The sequence below is a fragment of the Oncorhynchus clarkii genome, chromosome 4, assembly GCF_045791955.1.
Source record: "Oncorhynchus clarkii lewisi isolate Uvic-CL-2024 chromosome 4, UVic_Ocla_1.0, whole genome shotgun sequence".
Taxonomy (NCBI): domain Eukaryota; kingdom Metazoa; phylum Chordata; class Actinopteri; order Salmoniformes; family Salmonidae; genus Oncorhynchus; species Oncorhynchus clarkii.
This window is the reverse complement of record NC_092150.1, coordinates 55,279,755-55,302,043: the sequence shown is the minus strand read 5'-3', so window position 1 is coordinate 55,302,043 and position 22,289 is coordinate 55,279,755. Positions and strand designations below refer to the sequence as shown.

Below are 22,289 nucleotides of genomic sequence, written 5' to 3'. Positions count from 1 at the left end.
CACTGGTGTTAGGCTCAAATACCTTGTTTTTTTATAAAGCCAGAGAACCGTGATGAATTTTCCAGGTGGAAACCTGACTGCATAGGTAACTAGTAGAATAGTTCCATTCTGACAGAGAATATTGTATTATTTGTTAAAGGCGCTATTTGGAAGTTACTTTGTTGTTTAATGGTCATTAGTGGTAGACTGTATACACATTCAAGAATGTTGTTTCTAAAACCTTATGAGCTTTGTGCAACTCTCTTACCCAAGGTCAATTGTTCTTCCTTCTGCAGGCGATTTACAAGATGGTGTCCTCAGTGATGAAGATGCCAGAAGATGAGTCGACACCGGAGAAACGGACAGATAAGATCTTCAGACAGATGGATGTAGACAATGATGGTGAGTCTTGTTTGTTTTTAAACCTCTAATTTGACTTTTTATAGTGACATAAGAATTTACATTCCATCTTGGTAATAACCAGGTAAGAACTATGTAATTACCACTAGTAGTGACCATGTTGTTTCAACCAATCCTCTTTCCTGAAATCCCAACCAGCCCATGGTTGTTACCTGGAAACAGAGATGGTAGTTCTATGTAATAACGATGAACAGTGCTGGAAAATGCAACATTACCTGTTTATCTTTAGTTCTACCGTTTTATCCCTTTAAATATCCCAACCAGCCCATGGTTGTTACCTGGAAACAGAGATGGTAGTTCTATGTAATAACGCTGAACAGTGCTGGAAAATGCAACATTACCTTTTTCTCTTTAGTTCTACCGTTTTATCCCTTTAAATATCCCAACCAGCCCATGGTTGTTACCTGGAAATAGTTAAACCATTATATCCCTTCCCCATAACAAACATAACTTAGCAGTTATATATGTCATTGTAAAATGACACACAATTGCTATGACATGACAAACAAAGCACAGTTTACAACCAGGGCCTGGTTTCCCAAAACAATCTTATAGTTAACGATGAACTATAATGATAACGATGAACTTAAGATGCTTTTAGGAAACCGGGCCCTTGGACTGCCGAGTTGGATGATCGTTCAAAACGATGTTTCCCAGTTTGAGCTTGTTTTATTTATTTATTATTATTATTTATTTTAATCAAGAGGCCCGAGTTGATTATCTTTCATATCAGGCTATAATTTAACACATTTCCCACTAGAAATGTGTTCATTTGCAGGTAGAAATGTGTTCAACATCCACTGAAGTAGCTAGCAAGTTTACTTGATTGCAACAGTAGCTAGTTGCTGTAACGACGGATGAGTGAAATGAGTGAGGAGTCAGATGCAGAGAGCGAAATGAACGGGGAAACGCTTTAATGTCCTTCGATGTACAGAGGGGGCAGAGGGACCTCCAGAACCTCACTTTCCTGCATGGGACCAGCTACCACCGGCCTGAGGAGAGACACATGAAATGAGGGGTTAATACGATAATACGAAGGGAGTAACAATCGATAACACACCTCGTTTATTCTCCTCAGGACTATAAATGACCCTACACACTGCGGACCCAGCTTCCGGCAGGGCAGGCGGAGGGGCAGGTTTCGGGTCGAGAGCCAGACCCTGTGCCCCGGTGCAAACACAGGGTCTCACTGCGGTGACGGTCAGAGCTCTTCTTCTGCCGTCCACTCGCCTGACGCAATGACTCCTGGATGGCTCTCCAGGTCTCCTTAGAGCGCTGCACCCACTCCTCCACCGCAGGAGCCTCGGTCTGGCTCTGATGCCATGGTGCCAGAACCGGCTGGTACCCCAACACGCACTCAAACGGTGACATGTTGGTAGAGGAGTGGCTTAGTGAATTCTGGGCCATTTCTGCCCAGGGGATGTATCTCGCCCACTCCCCTGGCGGGTCCTGGCAATACGATCGCAGAAACCTACCCACCTCCTGGTTCACTCTCTCCACCTTCCCATTATTCTCCGGGTGATAACCCGAGGTCAGGCTGACCGAGACCCCCAGCCGCTCCATAAACGCCTTCCATACTCTGGACGTAAACTGGGAACCCCGATCAGAAACGATATCCTCGGGCACCCCGTAGTGCCGAAAGACATGGGTGAATAGTGCCTCCGCAGTCTGCAGGGCCGTAGGGAGTCCGGGCAACGGGATAAGACGGCAGGACTTAGAGAACCGATCCACAACGACCAGGATCGTCGTGTTCCCCTGAGACAGGGGAAGATCCGTAAGAAAATCCACCGATAGATGGGACCACGGCCATTGTGGAATGGGGAGGGGTTATAATTTCCCTCGTGGCAAATGTCTAGGAGCCTTACTCTGAGCGCATACCGAACAGGAGGAGACATAGAATCGCACGTCTCTCACCAAGGTAGGCCACCAGTACTTCCCTTTAAGACTTCGCACCGTCCTCGAAATACCCGGGTGACCTGATGAGGGTAGACTATGTGCCCAACGAATCAATTGATCACGAACAGCGAGCGGCACGTACCTACGACCCTCCCGGCACTGTGGAGGCGCAGGTTCCTCCCTTAGTGCCCGCTCGATGTCCGTGTCCACCTCCCATACTACCGGTGCTACCAGCTTGGCAGCCGGAATGATGGGAGTACGATCGATGGACCGGTCATCAGTGTCGTATAGGCGGGACAGCGCGTCGGCCTTAGTATTGAGGGAACCTGGTCGATACGAGATCGTAAAACAAAATCGGGTGAAATACATGGCCCACCTTGCCTGACGAGCATTCAGTCTCCTAGCTGATCGGATATACTCCAGGTTACGATGGTCAGTCCAGATGAGAAAAGGGTGCTTAGCCCCCTCAAGTCAGTGTCTCCACACCTTCAGAGCCTTAACCATGGCCAACAACTCCCTATCCCCCACATCATAATTCCGCTCCGCTGGCCCGAGCTTCTTCGAAAAAAAAGCACAGGGGCGGAGCTTCGGTGGCGTACCCGAACGCTGGGAGAGCACAGCTCCAACCCCAGCCTCGGATACGTCCACCTCAACTATAAATGCCAAAGAAGGGTCCAGATGCGCCAACACTGGCGCTTCGGTGAACAGCGCCTTCACACGGCGGAACGCTCCATCCGCCTCTGCTGACCACTGCAAACGCATTGGCCCCCCCTTCAGCAGTGAGGTAATAGAGGCCGCCACCTGGCCAAAGCCCCGGATAAACCTCCGGTAGTAATTGGCAAACACTAAGAACCGCTGCACCTCCTTTACCATGGTGGGAGTCGGCCAATTACGCACGGCCTTGACGCGATCACCCTCCATTACCACCCCCGAGGTGGAAATGCGATAACCCAGGAAGGAAACGGCTCGTTTGGAAAATTCACATTTCTCTGCCTTCACATACAGGTCATGCTCCAGCAGTCGCCCAAGAACCTTGCGCACCAGAGACACATGCTCGGCACGTGTAGCGGAGTAGATCAAGATGTCGTCAATATACACCACTAAACCCTGTCCATGCAGGTCTCTGAGAATCTCATCAACGAAGGATTGAAAAATGGCTGGAGCATTCTTTAACCCGTACAGCATGACAAGGTACTCATAATGGCCAGATGTGGTACTAAATGCGGTTTTCCACTCATCTCCCTCCCGAATACGCACCAGATTATACGCGCTCCTGAGATCCAGTTTTGTGAAAAATCGCGCCACGTGAAATGATTCCACCGCTGTAGCGATGAGAGGTAGTGGGTAACTAAAACCCACAGTGATGGAATTTATACCTAGATAATCAATACACGGACGCAAACCACCCTCCTTTTTCTTCACGAAAAAGAAACTAGAGTAGACGGGTGACATGGAGGGCCGACTGTACCCCTGTCCCAGAGCCTCCGTGACATATGTCTCCATAGCCAACGTCTCCTCCTGGGACAACGGATACACGTGACTCCTGGGGAGTGCAGCATTTACCTGGAGGTTTATCACGCAATCCCCCTGTCGATGGGGTGGTAATAGGGTCGCCTTCTTCTTACTGAAGGCGATAGCCAAATCGGCATACTCAGCAGGAATGCGCACGGTGGAAACCTGGTCTGAACTCTCCACCGTTTTCGCACTGATGGAAACTCCTAAACACCTGCCTGAACACTCATCAGACCACCCCTGGAGAGCTCCCTGTCTCCACGAAAGTTTAGGATTGTGAATAGCCAGCCAGGGAATCCCCAGTACCACCGGAAACGCAGGTGAATCGATAAGGAACAGACTAATCCGTTCCTTATGATCCCCCTGCGTAATCATCTCCAGAGGAATTGTGGCCTCCCTGACCAGCCCTGACCCTAACGGTCGACTATCTAAGGAGTGCACGGGGAAGGGGGGGTCTACCTTAACTAACGGAATCCTCAACCTCTGAGCGAGTACGCGATCTATAAAATTCCCCGCTGCGCCTGAATCGACTAGCGCCTTATGCTGGAGAGAGGGGAAAAACTTAAGGAAACAGATTAACAAAAACATGTGTCCAACAGGAAGCTCTGGGAGAGTGTGGTGCTGACTCACCTGGGGTGACCGAGGAGTGTTCCGCCTGCCCTCTCGACTCCCAGATGGACTCCTCCAGCACCGACCGGAAGTGTGCGCTCTCCGGCCACAATGGGTACAGGAGGAGCCTCCTCCTCCCGTCTCCCTAGACGCAGCCCCTCCTAGCTCCATCGGGATTGGAGCGGGGGGGGGGGGGGGGGGGGGGCAGGTTGTGGAACTGACAGGACCCTTTCAGAACGTCCGCGAGCAGCCAGCAGATGGTCTAGCTGGATAGACATGTCGATCAGTTCATCCAAGCTGAGCGTAGTGTCCCGACAAGCCAGCTCCCTGCGGACGTCCTCTCTTAGGCTACACCTATAATGGTCTATCAGGGCCCTGTCGTTCCACCCAGCGGCCAAAGTCCGGAAATCCAAAGCAAAGTCCTGCGCGCTCCTCGTCCCCTGCCGGAGATGGAACAACCTCTCACCCGCCGCTCGGCCCTCCGGAGGATGATCGAACACAGCCCGGAAACGGTGGTTGAACTCCAGGTAGTGGCCCCTCGCTGAGTCGGGCCTGTTCCAAACGCCGTTGGCCCACTCCAGGGCCCTACCCGTCAGGCAGGAGACGAGGACACTCACGCTCTCCTCGTTTGAGGGAGCAAGCCGAACGGTGGCCAGGTAGAGCTCTAGTTGTAGCAGAAATCCCTGACACCCCGCCGCCGCTCCATCGTACTCCCTCGGAGGCGTGATGCGCAGAGCGCTGGCACCGGATCCCGCTGGAGGAGATGGTAGAGTTACTGGTGGGAGGGTAGGTGGGGTAGTAGGGAGACCACTCCTCTCCCAACGATCCATCCTCTCCATCATTTGATCTATTGCTGATCCGATGCGATGGAGGATGGACGTATGCTGAAGGACTCTCTCCTCCAACGTGGGGAGAGGGGTGGTCGCTGCTCCTGCTGACTCCATCTGGTGGCGCGGGCTTCTGTAACGACGGGTGAGTGAAATGAGTAAGGAGTCCGATGCAGAGAGCGAAATGAACGAGAAAACGCTTTAATGTCCTTCAAATCGTAACAGGTCCAAAACATGGGGGAATGCCCAAAACACTGGCGCTAAACCAACCCAAAACCTAGACACACACTGGACAGCGAAAAACCCAAAACCAAAACACGATACATCACCAAACGTAACAACCAACAAGCCCGCACAAACACCAGCGGGCAAAACGAACTTAAATAACACCCATCCCAAAACCCCAGCAAGGAACAGGTGAAAACAATTAGACAAAAACAAACGAAAAGGAAAAAGGGATCAGTGGCAGCTAATAGACCGGCGACGACGACCGCCGAGCGCCACCCGAGCAGGAAGGGGAGCCACCTTCGGTGGTATTCGTGACAGTTGCCTTGTTAACCAAACAACGACTTGCTAGTTTAGCTAATTACACCACCCGTCTTAGCTTGGAAATATGAACATTTAATTCAGCTAAGCCAATAATGTTTTAAATTCGACTTTTGCTTTCAAAAGCAGCTTAAACGTAAAACATGTAAGAACTATAGCCATTGAAAAATTGGAGTAATCAAGGTGACAGACAGTGACACATTCAATACCACCTTGCACACTCTTGCCTGCATGTAGGGTGCAATCATTACAGTTGCAAACGAGAGTTTCTATTGGACAAATTAAAGTTTATCCCCATTTCATTCTGTTTTCTTCCATTTAAGAAATGTTTTTCAACAGAATTGGTGGAATGAATATACCCCTGATCATACGCAAACACACTTTCAAGGCAGCCACATACAAACAGCATGATCACTTTTCTTGTTCTATAATTCCTTCTTGCATCTGCACGCTCTGCTCCTCTCACCTTTTCTCTTTGCTTGTGGACTTCAGTGCACAACACATCAGTTGTCTGTGACCAGGCAAAACAAATAGACCAAGCAAAACCTATCATAACCGCTAAACACTTCACACAGCCATATTTAGCTAACGTCATAGTCAACATAGCTACTAGAGATAACACGTTAGTAAACCCGCTATAATCATGCTGTAAGTGTTACACACCTCGGAAGTGGTCAGCAAATAATAAACATGAATTAACAGGATAAAATTATGAGACAGAGAAACGGTAGTGTTATTCAATAGTAGGCCTTCTCCAAGATTTATTAAAATATTGTTCTCTTTTTTAAATATTTTTGTTGTCAAAATCAATTACACATTACAATTGCATTGTAGTATTACGTCGTTACATTCCACATTTCGGTATAACAAATAAAGGTCACAAATTCAAAAAACTATTGCCATACATCTACACATTCACATATTACCTATCACTAATGATCAAATCAATATTCCATATCATCTGAGGTTATTCAATCAGTAGTATTTAGCAGCAAAATATATTTGCATTGTAAAAACCATCAAGAGGCTACATTATATTCTATATATATATATACAGTGGGGAGACGATTTTGCAGGTTTTCCTACTTACACAGCATGTAGAGGTCTGTAATTTTGTATCATAGGCACAACAAATCCAGAAAATCACATTGTATGATTTTAAAGTAATTAATTAGCATTTTATTGCATGCCATAAGTATTTGATACATCAGAAAAGCAGAACTTAATATTTGGTACAGAAACCTTTGTTTGCAATTACAGAGATCATACGTTTCCTGTAGTTCTTGACCAGGTTTGCACACACTGCAGCAGGGATTTTGGCCCACTCCTCCATACAGACCTTCTCCAGATCCTTCAGGTTTCGGGGCTGTTGCTGGGCAATACGGAATTTCAGCTCCCTCCAAAGATGTTCTATTGGGTTCAGGTCTGGAGACTGGCTAGGCCACTCCAGGACCTTAAGATGCTTCTTACGGAGCCACTCCTTAGTTGCCCTGGCTGTGTGTTTCGGGTCGTTGTCATGCTGGAAGACCCAGCCACGACCCATCTTCAATGCTCTTACTGAGGGAAGGAGGTTGTTGGCCAAGATCTCGCGATACATGGCCCCATCCATCCTCCCCTCAATATGGTGCAGTCGTCCTGTCCCCTTTGCAGAAAAGCATCCCAAAAGAATGTTTCCACCTCCATGCTTCACGGTTGGGATGATGTTCTTGGGGTTGTACTCATCCTTCTTCTTCCTCCAAACACAGCGAGTGGAGTTTAAACCAAAAAGCTATATTTTTGTCTCATCAGACCACATGACCTTCTCCCATTCCTCCTCTGGATCATCCAGATGGTCATTGGCAAACTTCAGACAGGCCTGGACATGCGCTGGCTTGAGCAGGGGGACCTTGCGTGCGCTGCAGGATTTTAATCCATGACGGCGTAGTTTGTTACTAATGGTTTTCTTTGAGACTGTGGTCCCAGCTCTCTTCAGGTCATTGACCAGGTCCTGCCGTGTAGTTCTGGGCTGATCCCTCACCTTCCTCATGATCATTGATGCCCCAAGAGGTGAGATCTTGCATGGAGCCCCAGACCGAGGGTGATTGACCGTCATCTTGAACTTCTTCCATTTTCTAATAATTGCGCCAACAGTTGTTGCCTTCTCACCAAGCTGCTTGCCTATTGTCCTGTAGCCCATCCCAGCCTTGTGCAGGTCTACAATTTTATCCCTGATGTCCTTACACAGCTCCCTGGTCTTGGTCATTGTGGAGAGGTTGGAGTCTGTTTGATTGAGTGTGTGGACAGGTGTCTTTTATACAGGTAACGAGTTCAAACAGGTGCAGTTAATACAGGTAATGAGTGGAGAATAGGAGGGATTCTTAAAGAAAAACTAACAGGTCTTTGAGAGCTGGAATTCTTACTGGTTGGTAGGTGATCAAATACTTATGTCATGCAATAAAATGCAAATGAATTACTTAAAAATCATACAATGTGATTTTTGTTTTAGATTCCGTCACACACAGTTGAAGTGTACCTATGATAAAAAATTACAGACCTCTACATGCTTTGTAAGAAGGAAAACCTGCAAAATCGGCAGTTTTTCAAATACTTGTTCTCCCCACTGTATATAGTGTGTCAATTTTCAAAAGCTACAAATGACTGGAGGCCTGTGCTAAACAATGCTACAACCATTACCTTCTAAACCTTCTAAGCTAACAGTACCTGAAACCCACTTGCCTAGAGCTAGCTAGCATTTAGGAAAGCTACATTTGGTTAGCATAAAGCTAATAATGTCAACTGGGCTTTGTCACGCCATAGCAATTTTGTGTCATTTTACAAGGACATACAGTGCATTTGGAAAGTATTCAGACGCCTTCTCTTTTTCCAGTTTTTGTTACGTTACAGCCTTATTCTAAAATTGATTAAACATGTTCCTCAAATCTACACACAACACCCCATAATGACAAAGCGTAAACAGGTTTTTAGAAATGTTTGGAAATGTATTAAAAATAAAAAACAGATAGCTTATTTACATAAGTATTCAGACCCTTAGCTATGAGACTCAATGGAGCTCCGGTGCATCCTGTAACTAGGCCACTCAAGGTGTACTAGCTAATTACCTAGTAAATACATAGTTATTACCCGTTATTCCCGAGCTGGAACTTAGTGGCACTGAATTTACAGTGTAAACTTGAGTCCACTGTCAAAACTCCAAGCCTATACAGTGGGGCAAAAAAGTATTTAGTCAGCCACCAATTGTGCAAGTTCTCCCACTTAAAAAGATGAGAGGCCTGTAATTTTCATCATAGGTACAACTCAACTATGACAGACAAAAGGCTAAAAAAAATTCTCCAGAAAATCACATTGTAGGATTTTTTATGAATTTATTTGCAAATTATGGTGGACAATAAGTATTTGGTCAATAACAAAAGTTTCTCAATACTTTGTTATATACCCTTTGTTGGCAATGACAGAGGTCAAACGTCTTCTGAAAGTCTACACAACGTTTTCACACACTGTTGCTGGTATTTTGGCCCATTCCTCCATGCAGATCTCCTCTAGAGCAGTGATGTTTTGGGGCTGTTGCTGGGCAACACAGACTTTCAACTCCTTCCAAAGATTTTCTATGGGGTTGAGATCTGGAGACTGGCTAGGCCGCTCCAGGACCTTGAAATCCTTCTTACGAAGCCACTCCTTCGTGTGTTTGGGATCATTGTCATGCTGAAAGACCCAGCCACGTTTCATCTTCAATGCCCTTGCTGATGGTAGGCTTTGTTACTTTGGTCCCAGCTCTCTGCAGGTCATTCACTAGGTCCCCCCGTGTGGTTCTGGGATTTTTGCTCACTGTTCTTGTGATCATTTTGTGAAGAAGTTACAGGTCTGTGAGAGCCAGAAATCTTGCTTGTTTGTAGGTGACCAAATGCTTATTTTCCACCATAATTCGCAAATGAATTCATTAAAAATCCTACAATGTGATTTTCTGTATTTCTTTCTCTCATTTTGTGTCATAGTTGAAGTGTACCTATGATGAAAATTACAGGCCTCTCTCATCTTTTTAAGTGGGAAAACTTGCACAATTGGTGGCTGACTAAATACTTTTTTGCCCCACTGTATTGTCTTGAATGGGTATTTCACTTGGGCTCTTATATGACATTTCTGGTGTCCTCGTTCAAAATATTCTGCCTGCCGCTATGCAAAATGAGATTGATGTCCATAGTCTATTGTATGTTGCTAACTCGGGGTCTCTTCTGGAATGCAGGCAAACTCTCTCTGGAGGAGTTCATCAAAGGTGCCAAGAGTGACCCTTCCATCGTCCGGCTCCTGCAATCTGACCAGGGAACCTCTCGCTAGTTCTGAAGACAAATGGACAACCACACACAGTCCTGAACACAGGAAAGCGGACAGATGGACCCTGTATCATCCCCCATCCAACACACACAACCACAGTTCACACAAGAAAGAGGTGGAAGAGGTTCAGTTGTCGTTACAACACTCATACATTATTCCATGTATTATTGTTTACATTAGCAGTAGTTCCCTAGCCTGATCCCAGATCTGTTTGTGCTGTCTTGTCAACTCCATGCAAACAGATCTGAGACCAAACTAGCAGTTTCCCATATCCCAATGCAGCGGTCTGAAAAATGCTTCCTACAGCGAATAATGTTTTCCGTTATGAAACATCCCATTCTGCATCCACAGTACCACTGATAGACTCTTACATTTCCTTGCAAATGTTTAAATGCTTAAGGTCTATTTTTACTTGCTTTACTTCAGTCAAAGTGAAGTGCTTAATAATCGTAATATTTGTACTGAATGTATTACACTTGTATGTATTATGGACGTGTTACGGTAAGAAATCAACCAAAACTAATATTTTGTATATTAACCATCCTGAGTCTTATTGTAATATTATCTAGGAACAAGAGTTTTTCACAATGTACAGGTATTTCGAAAATTAATTTATTGCCCCCAACTGTACAGGCAGTTCCAGTGTACTAAAACCAGTATCTTGTCATCTTTTGCAGTCACTGGTTTGTTTAACTCCAAAGGATAAACTAATTTCCAATAAGGAAACACTGGGGATACGCACCCTGAAGACTACACTGCAAATGTGTGCGTTCCCTTAGCGTTGTTTTTAGCTTGCTCCACCAGAAGCATCAGAAGAGGGAAAAAAACATAAGCAACTATCAGTTGTTCACTTCTCAGACACACGTCTTTGTGCTAGAAGTAGACTTGTACTGTAAAGAGATTATGCAACACAAGCCTCGGTGAAATGCTGCTTCTATGGTTTCTGTAGCTAGAGTGTCCATTACAGGCGACTAAAGTCCGAAAAACATATGCAACCTTTGCAGTCTAGTTTCAGGGTTAGAGATTCACTACGGCCATGGCTGTGAATGACCTCTATCCCTGTGGAGTTAAACAAACCAGTATCTGCAAAAGATGACAACATACTGGTTTTAATACACTGGAACTACCAGTACAGTTGGGGGCCATAAAAATGTATTTTTCAGAATACCTGTGCTACAGCAATGGTACATTGTTAAAGTGAGAAACTCAATTATTTTGTGTTCCTAGCTAAAATTACATTGACAGTGAAGCTGGTCATTTCACAACACAGAATACACATACATAAATAATGATGAAACAGTATTCTCTTTTTATTTTGTAACAAAAATGTAATTTTGTTTTCACACAATCTAAATAAAGTTTTATAAGAAAAAAAAGAAGTCCCACGGTATTGCCCTTTGTCCTGCACAGACACCGACAGAATAAAATAAAAATACGACAACTAAATCCCCCAAATATATATAGTCACATCAGGCCGGGCATGAAAGTGAAATCGAATACAACCATGTCTGATTAGCTTGACGTCAGAGTGGCAAAACAAGGAAGAGGGGACGGTTGCAGAAAGGAATGTTCCAACTGGACAGCCATATCCAGAAAACGCCTCCACTCTTTCCAAAAAGGTAGGGCCTGCATAATTAACGCAGTGACTAATATTCAGCAGGTCTGTGAGGCGGAGTCTTACAGACATCGACAGCTCATAAGTATTTTACCTATCCAGGCGTTGCAATATCTAAGCAGTGGAACTCGGCCGATGTGAGAAGCTGCAGGTGACTTTCTGACCCTGTTCAATTCACAGGAGGTTGGTGGCATCTAACTTGGGGAGGACGGGTTCACAGTAATGGTTGGAACGTTAGAAGTCGAATGGTATCGAACTCAAACACATGGTTGTAACGTTACAGCTATTATTATGAGCCAACCTCCCCTCAGCAGCCTCCTGTGGTTCAATTACTTCAGCAATGCATCCTTGCGTCTTTCCAACCTTCTTTGAAGTACTCACAGATCTGAATTTGTTGGACTGATAAAAGTAAACAGGTGGTAAGCTTCCTAACACCTCTCTAATCGCTTATAGATCTGTGTTAACCTGAAGGAAACAGAGGGAAGAATGCATTTTTCAACAGGGCCACACTCTCTTAAATGTATTTTATCTTCTGGGGTATTTCAGTAACGGGGCGACCCAGTCTCCCAACTTGCTCCACGGGAGAGGAGAGACTGGCCATGCCGAGGTAGACCAGACAGACAAGATGTCGTCAAACCGGAACGCTGGGCTCACAACTCGTCCTTGCCAAAGTTGTCGTCTAGGTCCACGTCACTCAGGTCGTAGTCATCCTCCACGGGAAGCTGGGGATAAAAGAGGAGAGAGAGAGAGGATCGAGGACTGGGCAGGCAAACAATATAACATATTCATTAGAAACCAAACGTAAGAAAGCGAACCAAAACTGGGAGAGGTTAACTTTTTTGCACAACTTATTCTGTTCCCAAATATTCCCAATGATGTGCACAAATGAATAAGACCCTGTGGTGTATTCAGTGGGGTGAAACTATTCTCTTGGACATCTTATTGGTTCTACACTATCTCTATCTGGATGTTCTGTAACGTTACATCGTCATGAACTGGCCCGAGGCAAGACTTGGGTAAAGCTCAAATCACCTAGTCCAGCCAAAACTGTATTATGGTACGAGGACCTCGGAGGATCACATGTGACCTTTGACCACTCCCACTCACCTCTCCGTCTTTCCCGTCCCAGGCTTCGACAGAGTTGATATTAGGCAAAGCCCCGCCCCCGACGGTAGCAGTGGAGCCACGGCCTACAGACAGATCCCTAAAAAAAAAAAAAATAAGAGAAATTTCCTTAAAATGATACTGTACCACAACTGATTAGCTGCTCACCAGGACCCTAATTAGCTAAATCAAGTTGGAGCAAAAGCCTTTGTGACCCAGTAGCTCTCCAGGAAGAGGGTTGGGTATGGGCTACGTCCCAAATGTTACCCTATTCCAGTTATAGGCACTATTAAAGTAGTGCATTATATAGGGAATAGGTTGCCATTTAGGATGCATCCATGGTCTATACTATACTGTGTAAAACACTAAATGGGCGCCCCTACCTGAGGAACTCGTGAATGCCAGTCTCGCTGAACGAGCCCTTGAGCAGGGCGAACTTCATCTTGCGGGCGTTGATGGCCGCCATGGCAGGGTAGCCGAACCCTCCAATGCCCAGTGATGCCTCAAGCTCCATCTGAACACCAGCCTCAGTCCACAGCCAGCTAGAGAGAGAAGACTTGCATTGCTAATCAAACTAAATGGATGAATTTATACTGGGTTAAATTAATTCATCCACAGTCAGAGATCAAAATCATTCACAGACAGTTGTGTGCGTTTGAGATCAACTGCATTGGCTAATCCACAAATCCTATTGAGTACTAACATAGGATAAAATAACTTGTATATCAGTCGGTGATGTGTTCAAATGCAGGCTCTTTCTATATACTGACCCCCACATCTTCTTCTTGTACTTCTCTGCCATCTTCATCATCACCTCCAGGTAGCCATTCCTGCCTGCTGCACCTGCAACGAGTCAAGAAAGGGACAGTTTTGTACAGATTCAAAATTGCAAAAATCAATGAACCGTCATGAGGTACAACGCCACGTGCCATATCAAACAGCCTGAGAATAAAAGCATGAACGTGATCAGGGGACTAACTGAAGAGAGTAGTTCCATCTAACCTGTGTCCAGTATGTGGGGCAGCACAGCAATGACACAGAGCTGGTAATCATCGCAGGTCTTCTTCAGGACATCTGCATTAAGGATCTGAGAGTCACACACACACACATTCAGAATCTGTCTGTCAGAAGAAAAACACACTAAACATCAAAGTTAGAAGACATCCATTTAAAATATGTTATTGTTCTAATTAACTTTCATCCGGAGAGCATAAAACAATAACGGTGTAACGGTTCACCAAACCCACAGTTCAGTACTTTGATGTTCTGGGGGTCACGGTTCGGGTGTGGTACTGCGGAAAAATGAAATTCCAACAGTTATTGTAGTTAATTGTAGTTTATTTGGCTAAATTAAAAAGCACCCTATTTCTGGCCCAAGTACAGATTGTGACATCATTCACAAAGTCACCGGCATTGTCTGTTGTGACAGGGGTCATTAAATTGGGCCTCTTGAAGTTTAAAAAGTTGGACCCGTTCCGAAATGGACGTCGGGCTTTCCCACCAGAACAAATATGTATTAATACATTTTTCAATATAGAGACCCGTTCCGAACAGGCCCGAGGACGACCAGTTCCGTATAGACATGTTGTGTCGTCAACATAGCATTATAAATATTCACTTACCTTTGATGATCTTCATCAGAATGCACTCCCAGGAATCCCAGTTCCACAAAAAATGTTTGATAAAGTTCATCATTTATGTCCATATACCTCCTTTTGTTAGGGCTTTTGGTAAACAAATCCAAACGCGCGTGCGTTTCCAGAGGAAAGGTCAGACATAAGGTCCAAAAAGTTATATTACTGGTCGTAGAAACATATCAAACGAAGTATAGAATCAATCTTTAGGATGTTTTTAACATAAATCTTCAATAATGTCCCAACCGGAGAATTCCTTTGTCTGTAGAAAAGCAATGGAACGCGAGGTAACTTTCACATGACCGCGCGTCACAAGCTCGTGGCTGCTGGCATACCTCTGACTCATTCCCCTCTCATTCAGCCCCCCTTCACAGTAGAAGCCTGAAACAACATTCGAAAGACTGTTGACATCTAGTGGAAGCGTTAGGAAGTGCAAGATGACCAATATCCCACTGTCTTCAATAGGGGCCGTGTTGAAAAACTACAAACCTCAGATTTCCCACTTCCTGGTTGGATTTTTTCTCAGATTTCTGCCTGCCATATGAGTTCTGTTATACTCACAGACATCATTCAAACAGTTTTAGAAACTTCCGAGTGTTTTCTATCCAATACTACTAATAATATGCATATATTAGCATCTGGGACTGAGTAGCAGGTACTCTGGGCACGCTTTTCATACAAAAGTGAAAATGCTGCCCGCCATCCCAATGAAGTTAACTAACCTGCAGATGAGCTTCAATGCCATTACAACTCTCTTTCCGAGGCCTCCAACTGCTCTTAAATGCAAGCAAAACTAAATGCATACTCTTCAACCGATCGCTGCCCACACCTACCCACCCATCCAGCATCACTACTCTGAACGGTTCTGACTTAGAATATGTGGACAACTACAAATACCTAGGTGTCTGGTTACACTGTAAACTCTCCTTCCAGACTCACATTAAGCAACTCCAATCCAAACTTAAATCTAGAATCGGCTTCCTATTTTGCAACAACGCATCCTTCACTCATGCAGCCAAACATACCCTCGTAAAACTGACCATCCTACCGATCCTCGACTTCGGCGATGTAATTTACAAAATAGCCTCCAGTAGAGTCTATCACAGTGCCATCCGTTTTGTCACCAAAGCCCCATATACTACCCACCACTGCGACCTGTCCGCTCTCGTTGGCTGGCCCTCGTTTCATACTCGTTGCCAAACCCACTGGCTGCAGGTCATCTACAAGTCTCTGCTAGGTAAAGCCCCACCTTATCTCAGCTCACTGGTCACCATAGCAGCACCCACCCGTTTCACGCACTCCAGCAGGTATATCTCACTGGTCACCCCCAAAGCCAATTCTTCCTTCGGCCGCCTTTTTTTCCAGTTCTCTGCTGCCAATGACTGGAACGAACTGCAAAAATCACTGAAGCCGGAAAGTCATATCTCCCGCACTAGCTTTAAGCACCAGCTGCCAGAGCAGCTCACAGATCACTGCACCTGTACACAGCCATAACTACCTCATTCCCATACTGTATTTATCTTGCTACTTTGCACCCCAGTATCTCTACCTGCACATTAATCTTCTGCAAATCTATCACTCCAGTGTTTAATTGCTATATTGTAATTATGTCGCCACCATGGCCTATTTATTGCCTTACCTCCCCTTTCCTACCTCATTTGCACACACTGTATATAGACTTTTTCTACTGTATTATTGACTGTCTGTTTGTTTATTCCATGTGTAACTCTGTTGTTGTATGTGTCGAACTGCTTTGCTTTATCTTGGCCAGGTCGCAGTTGTAAATGAGAACTTGTTCTCAACTGACCTACCTGGTTAAATAAAGGTGAAAAAAATAAATAATACAAAATGACTGTAGTGGCACTTTGATGACTTGTGATTGGCGACAACAACAAGCTGCATAGGCTATTCTTGTTGAACAGTGGAGAACATACAAACATCTTATCTACAACTCTGTCCATCGCCATTGTAATCGACTGTGCAGCCAAAATGTTCCCAAAAGGGTGGTAGGGCTAAGGGAAAATAAAGGACAATCTATTTTTATTTTTTTTAAATATGGGGGATTGGGAATGATGCAGAAAATGACATTAATGGAAGGCACAATCTGCAATATTAAAGCTGATATACCCCCTAAAAAATATATGTTCCCAAATATGGAGATTTAAACAATTATGTAGGATCCTCTCCAATTCTGGTTTATCGATCCCACCATCTACTGGTCCCGGTTGCACCTCACAAAAGAATACTTTGAAATCACCAATTAAGATTACAATTTTGATTACAACGTGCGCATAGGCTGTAGTTGTTTTAACAGAATACCCTACAATGTTTTCAGCTCAGAATTTACTCATGAGGCAATGGCATACAACGCAGCGTAGGCATAGCCTAAAGGCCTCGTGTTTAGATTTATATACTGAACAATAATATAAATGCAACATGTAAAGTGTTGATCCCATGTTTCATGAGCTGAAATTAAAGATCCCAGAAATGTTCTGAATGCGCAAAAAGCATTGTACACAATGTGCTTACATCCCTGTTAGTGATAATTACTCCTTTGCCAAGATAAACCATCCACCTGACAGTTGTGGTATATCAAGAAATTAAAAAGCATGATCCTTAGACAGGTGCCGGGGGCTTTACTTGGCTCATCGCACTCTAGCGACGCCTTGTGGTGGGCAGTGCGCGTGCAGGCTGACTTCGGTCGTCAGTTGTTTTCTCTGATACATTGGTGAAGCAGGCTTCCGGGTTAAGCGAGATAACCTTTTATGGCTGCAGGGGCAGTATTGAGTAGCTTGGATGAAAAGGTGCCCATTGTAAACGACCAGCTCCTCAGTCTCAGTTGCTAATATATGCATATTATTATTAGTATTGGATAGAAAACACAAAAGTTTCCAAAACTGTCAAAATATTGTCTGTGAGTATAACAGAACTGATATTGCAGGCGAAACCCTGAGGAAAATCAAAACAGGAAGTGGCTTCTATTTTGAAAACTCCATGTTCCATAGCCTCTGCTGGATTTAAAGGGATATGAACCAGATTCCTTTTCCTATCGCTTCCTCAAGGTGTCAGTCTTCAGACAGTTTCAGGCTTTTATTTTGAAAAGTGAGCCAGAACGATAACAACGCGTCAAATGGTCACATGAGTTTTGGAAAGCCATTGTTTTCCCCTCTCCTACTGTGAAAGACATTTGCGGTTGATATATTATCGATTATATATTTTAAAAACAACATGAGGATTGACTATAAAAAACGTTTGACATGTTTGTGGACATTATGGAAACTATTTGGAATTTTCGTCTGCGTTGTCGTGACCGCTCTTTCCTGTGGATTTCTGAACATAACGCGACAAACAAACGGAGGTATTTTGGATATTAAAATCATCTTTATGGAACAAACTGAATATTTGTTGTGTAACTGGGAGTCTCGTGAGTGAAAACATCCGAAGATCAAAGGTAAACGATTAATTTGATTGCTTTTCTAATTTTCGCGACCAAGCTTCCTGATGCTAAGTGTACTTAATGTTTTGTAGTGCGATCAATAAATTTACACAAACGCTTGGATTGCTTTCGCTGAAAAGCATAATTTCAAAATCTGACACGACAGGTGGATTAACAAAAGGCTAAGCTGTGTTTTCCTATATTGCACTAGTGATTTCATGAATATAAATATTTGTAGTAATACTGCTATTCAGCGGTTGTTGATGACACTTATCCCGATATCGGGATTGCAGCCATAACAAGTAAAGAAGCGCAGTTTGGTGGGTCATGTTTTTTCGGAGGACGCATAACTCGACCCTCGCCTCTACCGAGCCCATTGGAGAGTTGCAGCGATGAGACGAGATCATAATCACGAAATTGTGGAGGAATGAAAAAAAACATTTACAATTTGTTTTCATGCTCTCCATCAGAATAAATTATCTTATTGTACATGCAGACACGGACTCGCAGACACGGACCTCGAGCAGCTCCGGAGGAGCTGCATTGTCGGAGAACAGGTCCAGAGCCCCGGCAATGATGTCACCTCGGGTCCTTCCCCCCTGGTAGTCCTCAGGCTCCTCCCCTTTCTTGAAGATCTTAATGGTGGGAAATCCACGGATCTGCAGATACGGAGAGAGAAACAGGACAAACCTCAGTCCATGGCCACGTTCAGTTGGCAAACTTGGTGGAACATTGCCGATAGAGATGTCATGAATAGGCAAACGTGATTCCTAAACTTTCTGCTGTTGTGTACAGATGAACAGACAGTGGTGCACGGCTCATCAGTGGTGAGGCTACACTGATAGTATCTGACTGTTGTGATGTTTTGGTGGGTGTTTTCTGCTCACCCCATAGCGGCTGGCCAGACCTTGGTGCACGGTGGCATCCACTGCTCCAAGGTGGACCTTGTCCTTGGTCTGCTCCTTGACGGCCGAGGCTGCAGCCGCCCACTCAGGCTCCAGGCTCTTGCAGTGGCCACACCAGGGGGCAAAGAACTCCACTAGCCACACTTCACCACTGTTTAGAACCAGCCGGTCAAAGTTGTCGTCGGTCAGCTCCACAACATCTTTCTTACTGCCGCCGCCGCCACCACCACCACTCTAGAGAAAAACAACCACGAAGATACGTTAACTTAGACGCACCGCTTACACTCAAAATATACAGTGCCTTCCGTAATTATTGGGACAGGGACACGTTGTTGTTGTTTTGGCTCTGTACTCCAGCACTTTGGATTTCAACTGACACAATGACTGAGGTTAAAGTACAGACTGTCAGCTTTGATTTGAGGGTATTTTCATCCATATACAGGTGAATCATTTAGAAATTACAGAACTTTTTGTACATAATCCCCCAATTTTAGGGGAACAAAAGAATTGGGACAAATTCAAATATGTGTATTAAAGTAGTCAAAAGTGTAGTATTTGGTCCCATATTCCTAGCACGCAACAATTACATCAAGCTTGTGACTGACTCTACAATCTCGTTAAATGCATTTGCTGTTTGTTTTGGTTGTTTAGAAACATCTATTCTTATTTACAATAATAGTGACTCCAAAATGACACATTATTTACCATTCCTTTCCTTTGGCACAAAAAAGTGTGTAGAGTCACAAGCCTGCTGTAATCATTGTGTGCTAGGAATATGGGACCAAATATCAAAATCGGACTACTACAATACCAATAAGTGAATTTGTCTCAATACTTTTGGTCCCCTAAAAACAATGGGGGGGACGGGGGGGACAGTGCTTTAATTTCTATACAGTTCATCCGATATGGATGAAAATACCCTCAAATTAAAGCTGACATTCTGCACTTTACCCTCATAGTCATTGTATCATTTCAAATCTGAAGTGCAGAGCCAAAACAACACATGTATCACTGTCCAAATAATTACAGAGGGCACTGTATGTTTCAACAAAAAGAGACTTGACATGATTCTTAAAACCCACACTGTCATTTTAAAATTCTTTCAACAGGTGGCTAAATGTTGTAGGACACTGGAGTCATGTGCAATAGGGTACAACGTAGCAAAACGTTTTGTAACGGAAAAAAACAATTGTTATTATTGGACGAGATCAGATAGTAACTCCCCATTTCTAAACATTTTCTTCCTACTTAACATGACCCAGCCTAGGTGTAAGTAGTAGTTACCTGTCTACTGTAGTCAGAGCCACCCGACCTGCCACTCATCCTGTCCTTCACCAGAGTGTGAAGAGCATTCAGGGCCCCGTCCACAATGGCCTGGCTATTGCGCCCACCTGAGGGAGGGAGAAAGATTATTAACACCAGTTTCCTAAACGCCCCACAGTTTGGAAACCACTACACTAGACACCAAAATAAAAACCAAAATAGGGATGATAAACTGAACTCATTTTTGTTTTCCATTGCAAAACCTTTTGCTATGGGTGTGCACTAATGAATACAAACCCAGGGTTGTGTTCATTAGGCACAAAAAGGAAGAAAATGGGACTGAAACAGGGAGGGACTACCTGAACCAATAAGAAATGCAGATGTATTTATTTTTTAATTGAAAAGCTATTAGACGTACCTTGGTAATCGTCGGGCTTGTTCTTATTGGCACCAAAGATCTTGATGGTGGGGAAGCCTTTGACACTGTACTGACCACCCAGGGAGTTGTGCTGGTCGGCGTCCACCGCACCGACTTTAACGATCCCCTGAGGGAAGAGAAAAAAGCGAGAGGTTACTGTCATTGGTATAGCTCATAGAGTGCTAGTGAGTTCCAATTGTTTTGTACTCAAAACTAGAAAGATATACACCCAGGCAATAGCAATCTCACAAAGTTGTCATGAAAAGGTACACTCCGTTTATTGTGAATTCAGTTATAGTGATCAAATTGTCCTGCACAGCTGTGATCACTGTATGTGGAATTCACTGTAGTAATGTGCAGTCTGTGTCTCTAGTGACATAGCACTGTAATAAAACATCTTAAGTTGATCTCATTTTGGTGTAATTAAACCAAAAGACAGTGTCATAACACTGCAATAACAAATGTGCAGTTTACCTTCAAGGCTGTAGCTGTTTTCTTCCAGTCAGCAGTCAGACTCTGGCAGTGGCCACACCTGTGGAGAGAAACAGTTAAGTCTGAGGCACCAGACTACACACAGCCTGATATAAATCGACAAAGTGAAGTCTACACAAATCCCATGCAACGAGTTTCATAACAATCGGAGGGATAGTGAGTAATTCTGGTTTTGCATAGACCTGCAACAGATGTTTGTTGAGACAGGATGCGTGCAGTGGCTTCAAGATCATGTCAAAGGGAATATGGGTTTACTAATATATCAACTTCTTTATCATTGTCATAATTGACCCCTATAAACTGGGGGGTATTTAGTGAGGTGCCGTGATCAGAAAGCTGCAGAAATGTAATTGACACAATTCCCTATTCTGCCTGACAGACAATGTAATCCATTCTACACCAGACATTTCTATCTAAACATTTTCTAATGTTACACCCTCCTGAATGCGCCCCCAGGTCTACAGTTTTGGTTGTCCCTACTTGACAGGATATTGGGATAAGGAGATTACGTACAACACTAACTACTGCTTGGTGACAATTTCACTCTCGAGCAAGTTCTCAGTATTTCATTGGGCCCAGGGAAGACTTGACCACTCACCAAGGTGCGTAAAATTCGATGAGCCATAGGCTGTCGCTCTGAAGAACCTCCCGGTTGAAGTTGGAGGGGTTGAGTTCAACCACATCATCGCTAGCAGAGTAGAAGCCTTGGACCATAAAGACCAGGGAACACCCCAACAGAGCTGGTGGGAAATAGGAAGGAGCTGAATGTGAGATGCGTCTGTTCACATTGTCATATTGCATACATAAGCAAACTAACACAACAGCACAATTCCATTGTCTACAGTTCAGCAGAAAAAAATAAGTATCTATCTATCTAGCTAGCTAGCTAGTTAGTTAGCATAGGTAGCTAGCGCTACAAAAGTTGGCACATCAAGCCAAACTGCAAATAACTATTTAACTAGTTAGTTAGCTTACAATACAGGAGCTGTTTGAGCCGTCATCGGGTATTCATTTTGCTGGTCGTCTTTTAAGCCATCCTGTAGCTGTCATTACTGTTAGTTCGTTTACAAGGCCACGAACATTCATATGGTTAGCTACAGTGAAGCAAACTGTAACCTGATTCAATAGCTAGCTAACGTAAGCAATCTTGCACACATCGTATTATGGCCACCATGATATTAACCTAGTTATAATACAAAAACATCCGAACACAAGCTGTTTAGACTTTCTTACCAAGTAAAAGTCTCATGGTTCCCTGTGCACCTCTCTAATTTCTTGTCATGCGCAGCGCTAGAAGAGAGGGCGAC

General features: G+C 44.3%; 2 protein-coding genes across 5 annotated transcripts in view; one reads left to right on the top strand and one right to left on the bottom strand.

Moving 5' to 3' along the window:
- LOC139406951 (hippocalcin-like protein 1) overlaps window positions 1-11,491 on the top strand; it is a 22,968-nt gene extending 11,477 nt beyond the window's left edge. For 2 of the 3 annotated variants that reach the window (XM_071150144.1, XM_071150145.1), the window contains exons 3-4: window positions 276-381; window positions 10,027-11,491. In XM_071150144.1, the coding sequence (XP_071006245.1) occupies window positions 276-381; window positions 10,027-10,118 (198 nt within the window). In that variant the 3' untranslated portion in view covers window positions 10,119-11,491. The remainder of the gene's footprint in view (window positions 1-275; window positions 382-10,026) is intronic. The other variant, XR_011634044.1, reaches the window with a different exon arrangement.
- Window positions 11,402-22,289, bottom strand: LOC139406950 (protein disulfide-isomerase A6-like). Of its 2 annotated transcripts, none has more exons than XM_071150141.1 (12): window positions 22,216-22,289; window positions 21,581-21,722; window positions 20,965-21,022; window positions 20,491-20,617; window positions 20,094-20,200; window positions 18,792-19,043; window positions 18,423-18,563; window positions 13,837-13,921; window positions 13,605-13,677; window positions 13,218-13,376; window positions 12,838-12,934; window positions 11,402-12,452 (listed from the first exon to the last, which is right to left on the bottom strand). In XM_071150141.1, exons 1-12 carry the CDS (start codon window positions 22,229-22,231, stop codon window positions 12,381-12,383), a joined length of 1,329 nt encoding a protein of 442 aa, XP_071006242.1. In that variant the 5' UTR covers window positions 22,232-22,289; the 3' UTR covers window positions 11,402-12,380. The 2 variants fall into 2 exon arrangements, with proteins under 2 accessions (XP_071006242.1, XP_071006243.1); XM_071150142.1 differs by having other exon boundaries at window positions 21,958-22,264.

Bases quoted from the DNA above. Each gene is read 5' to 3' on its own strand.
- LOC139406950 (XM_071150141.1), bottom strand. The intron at 12,935-13,217 runs GTAGGGGCGCCC...TTTTTTTTTTAG, and splicing joins GGCATTCACGAGTTCCTCAG to GGATCTGTCTGTAGGCCGTG. The intron at 12,453-12,837 runs GTGAGTGGGAGT...TTTTATCCCCAG, and splicing joins GGGACGGGAAAGACGGAGAG to CTTCCCGTGGAGGATGACTA.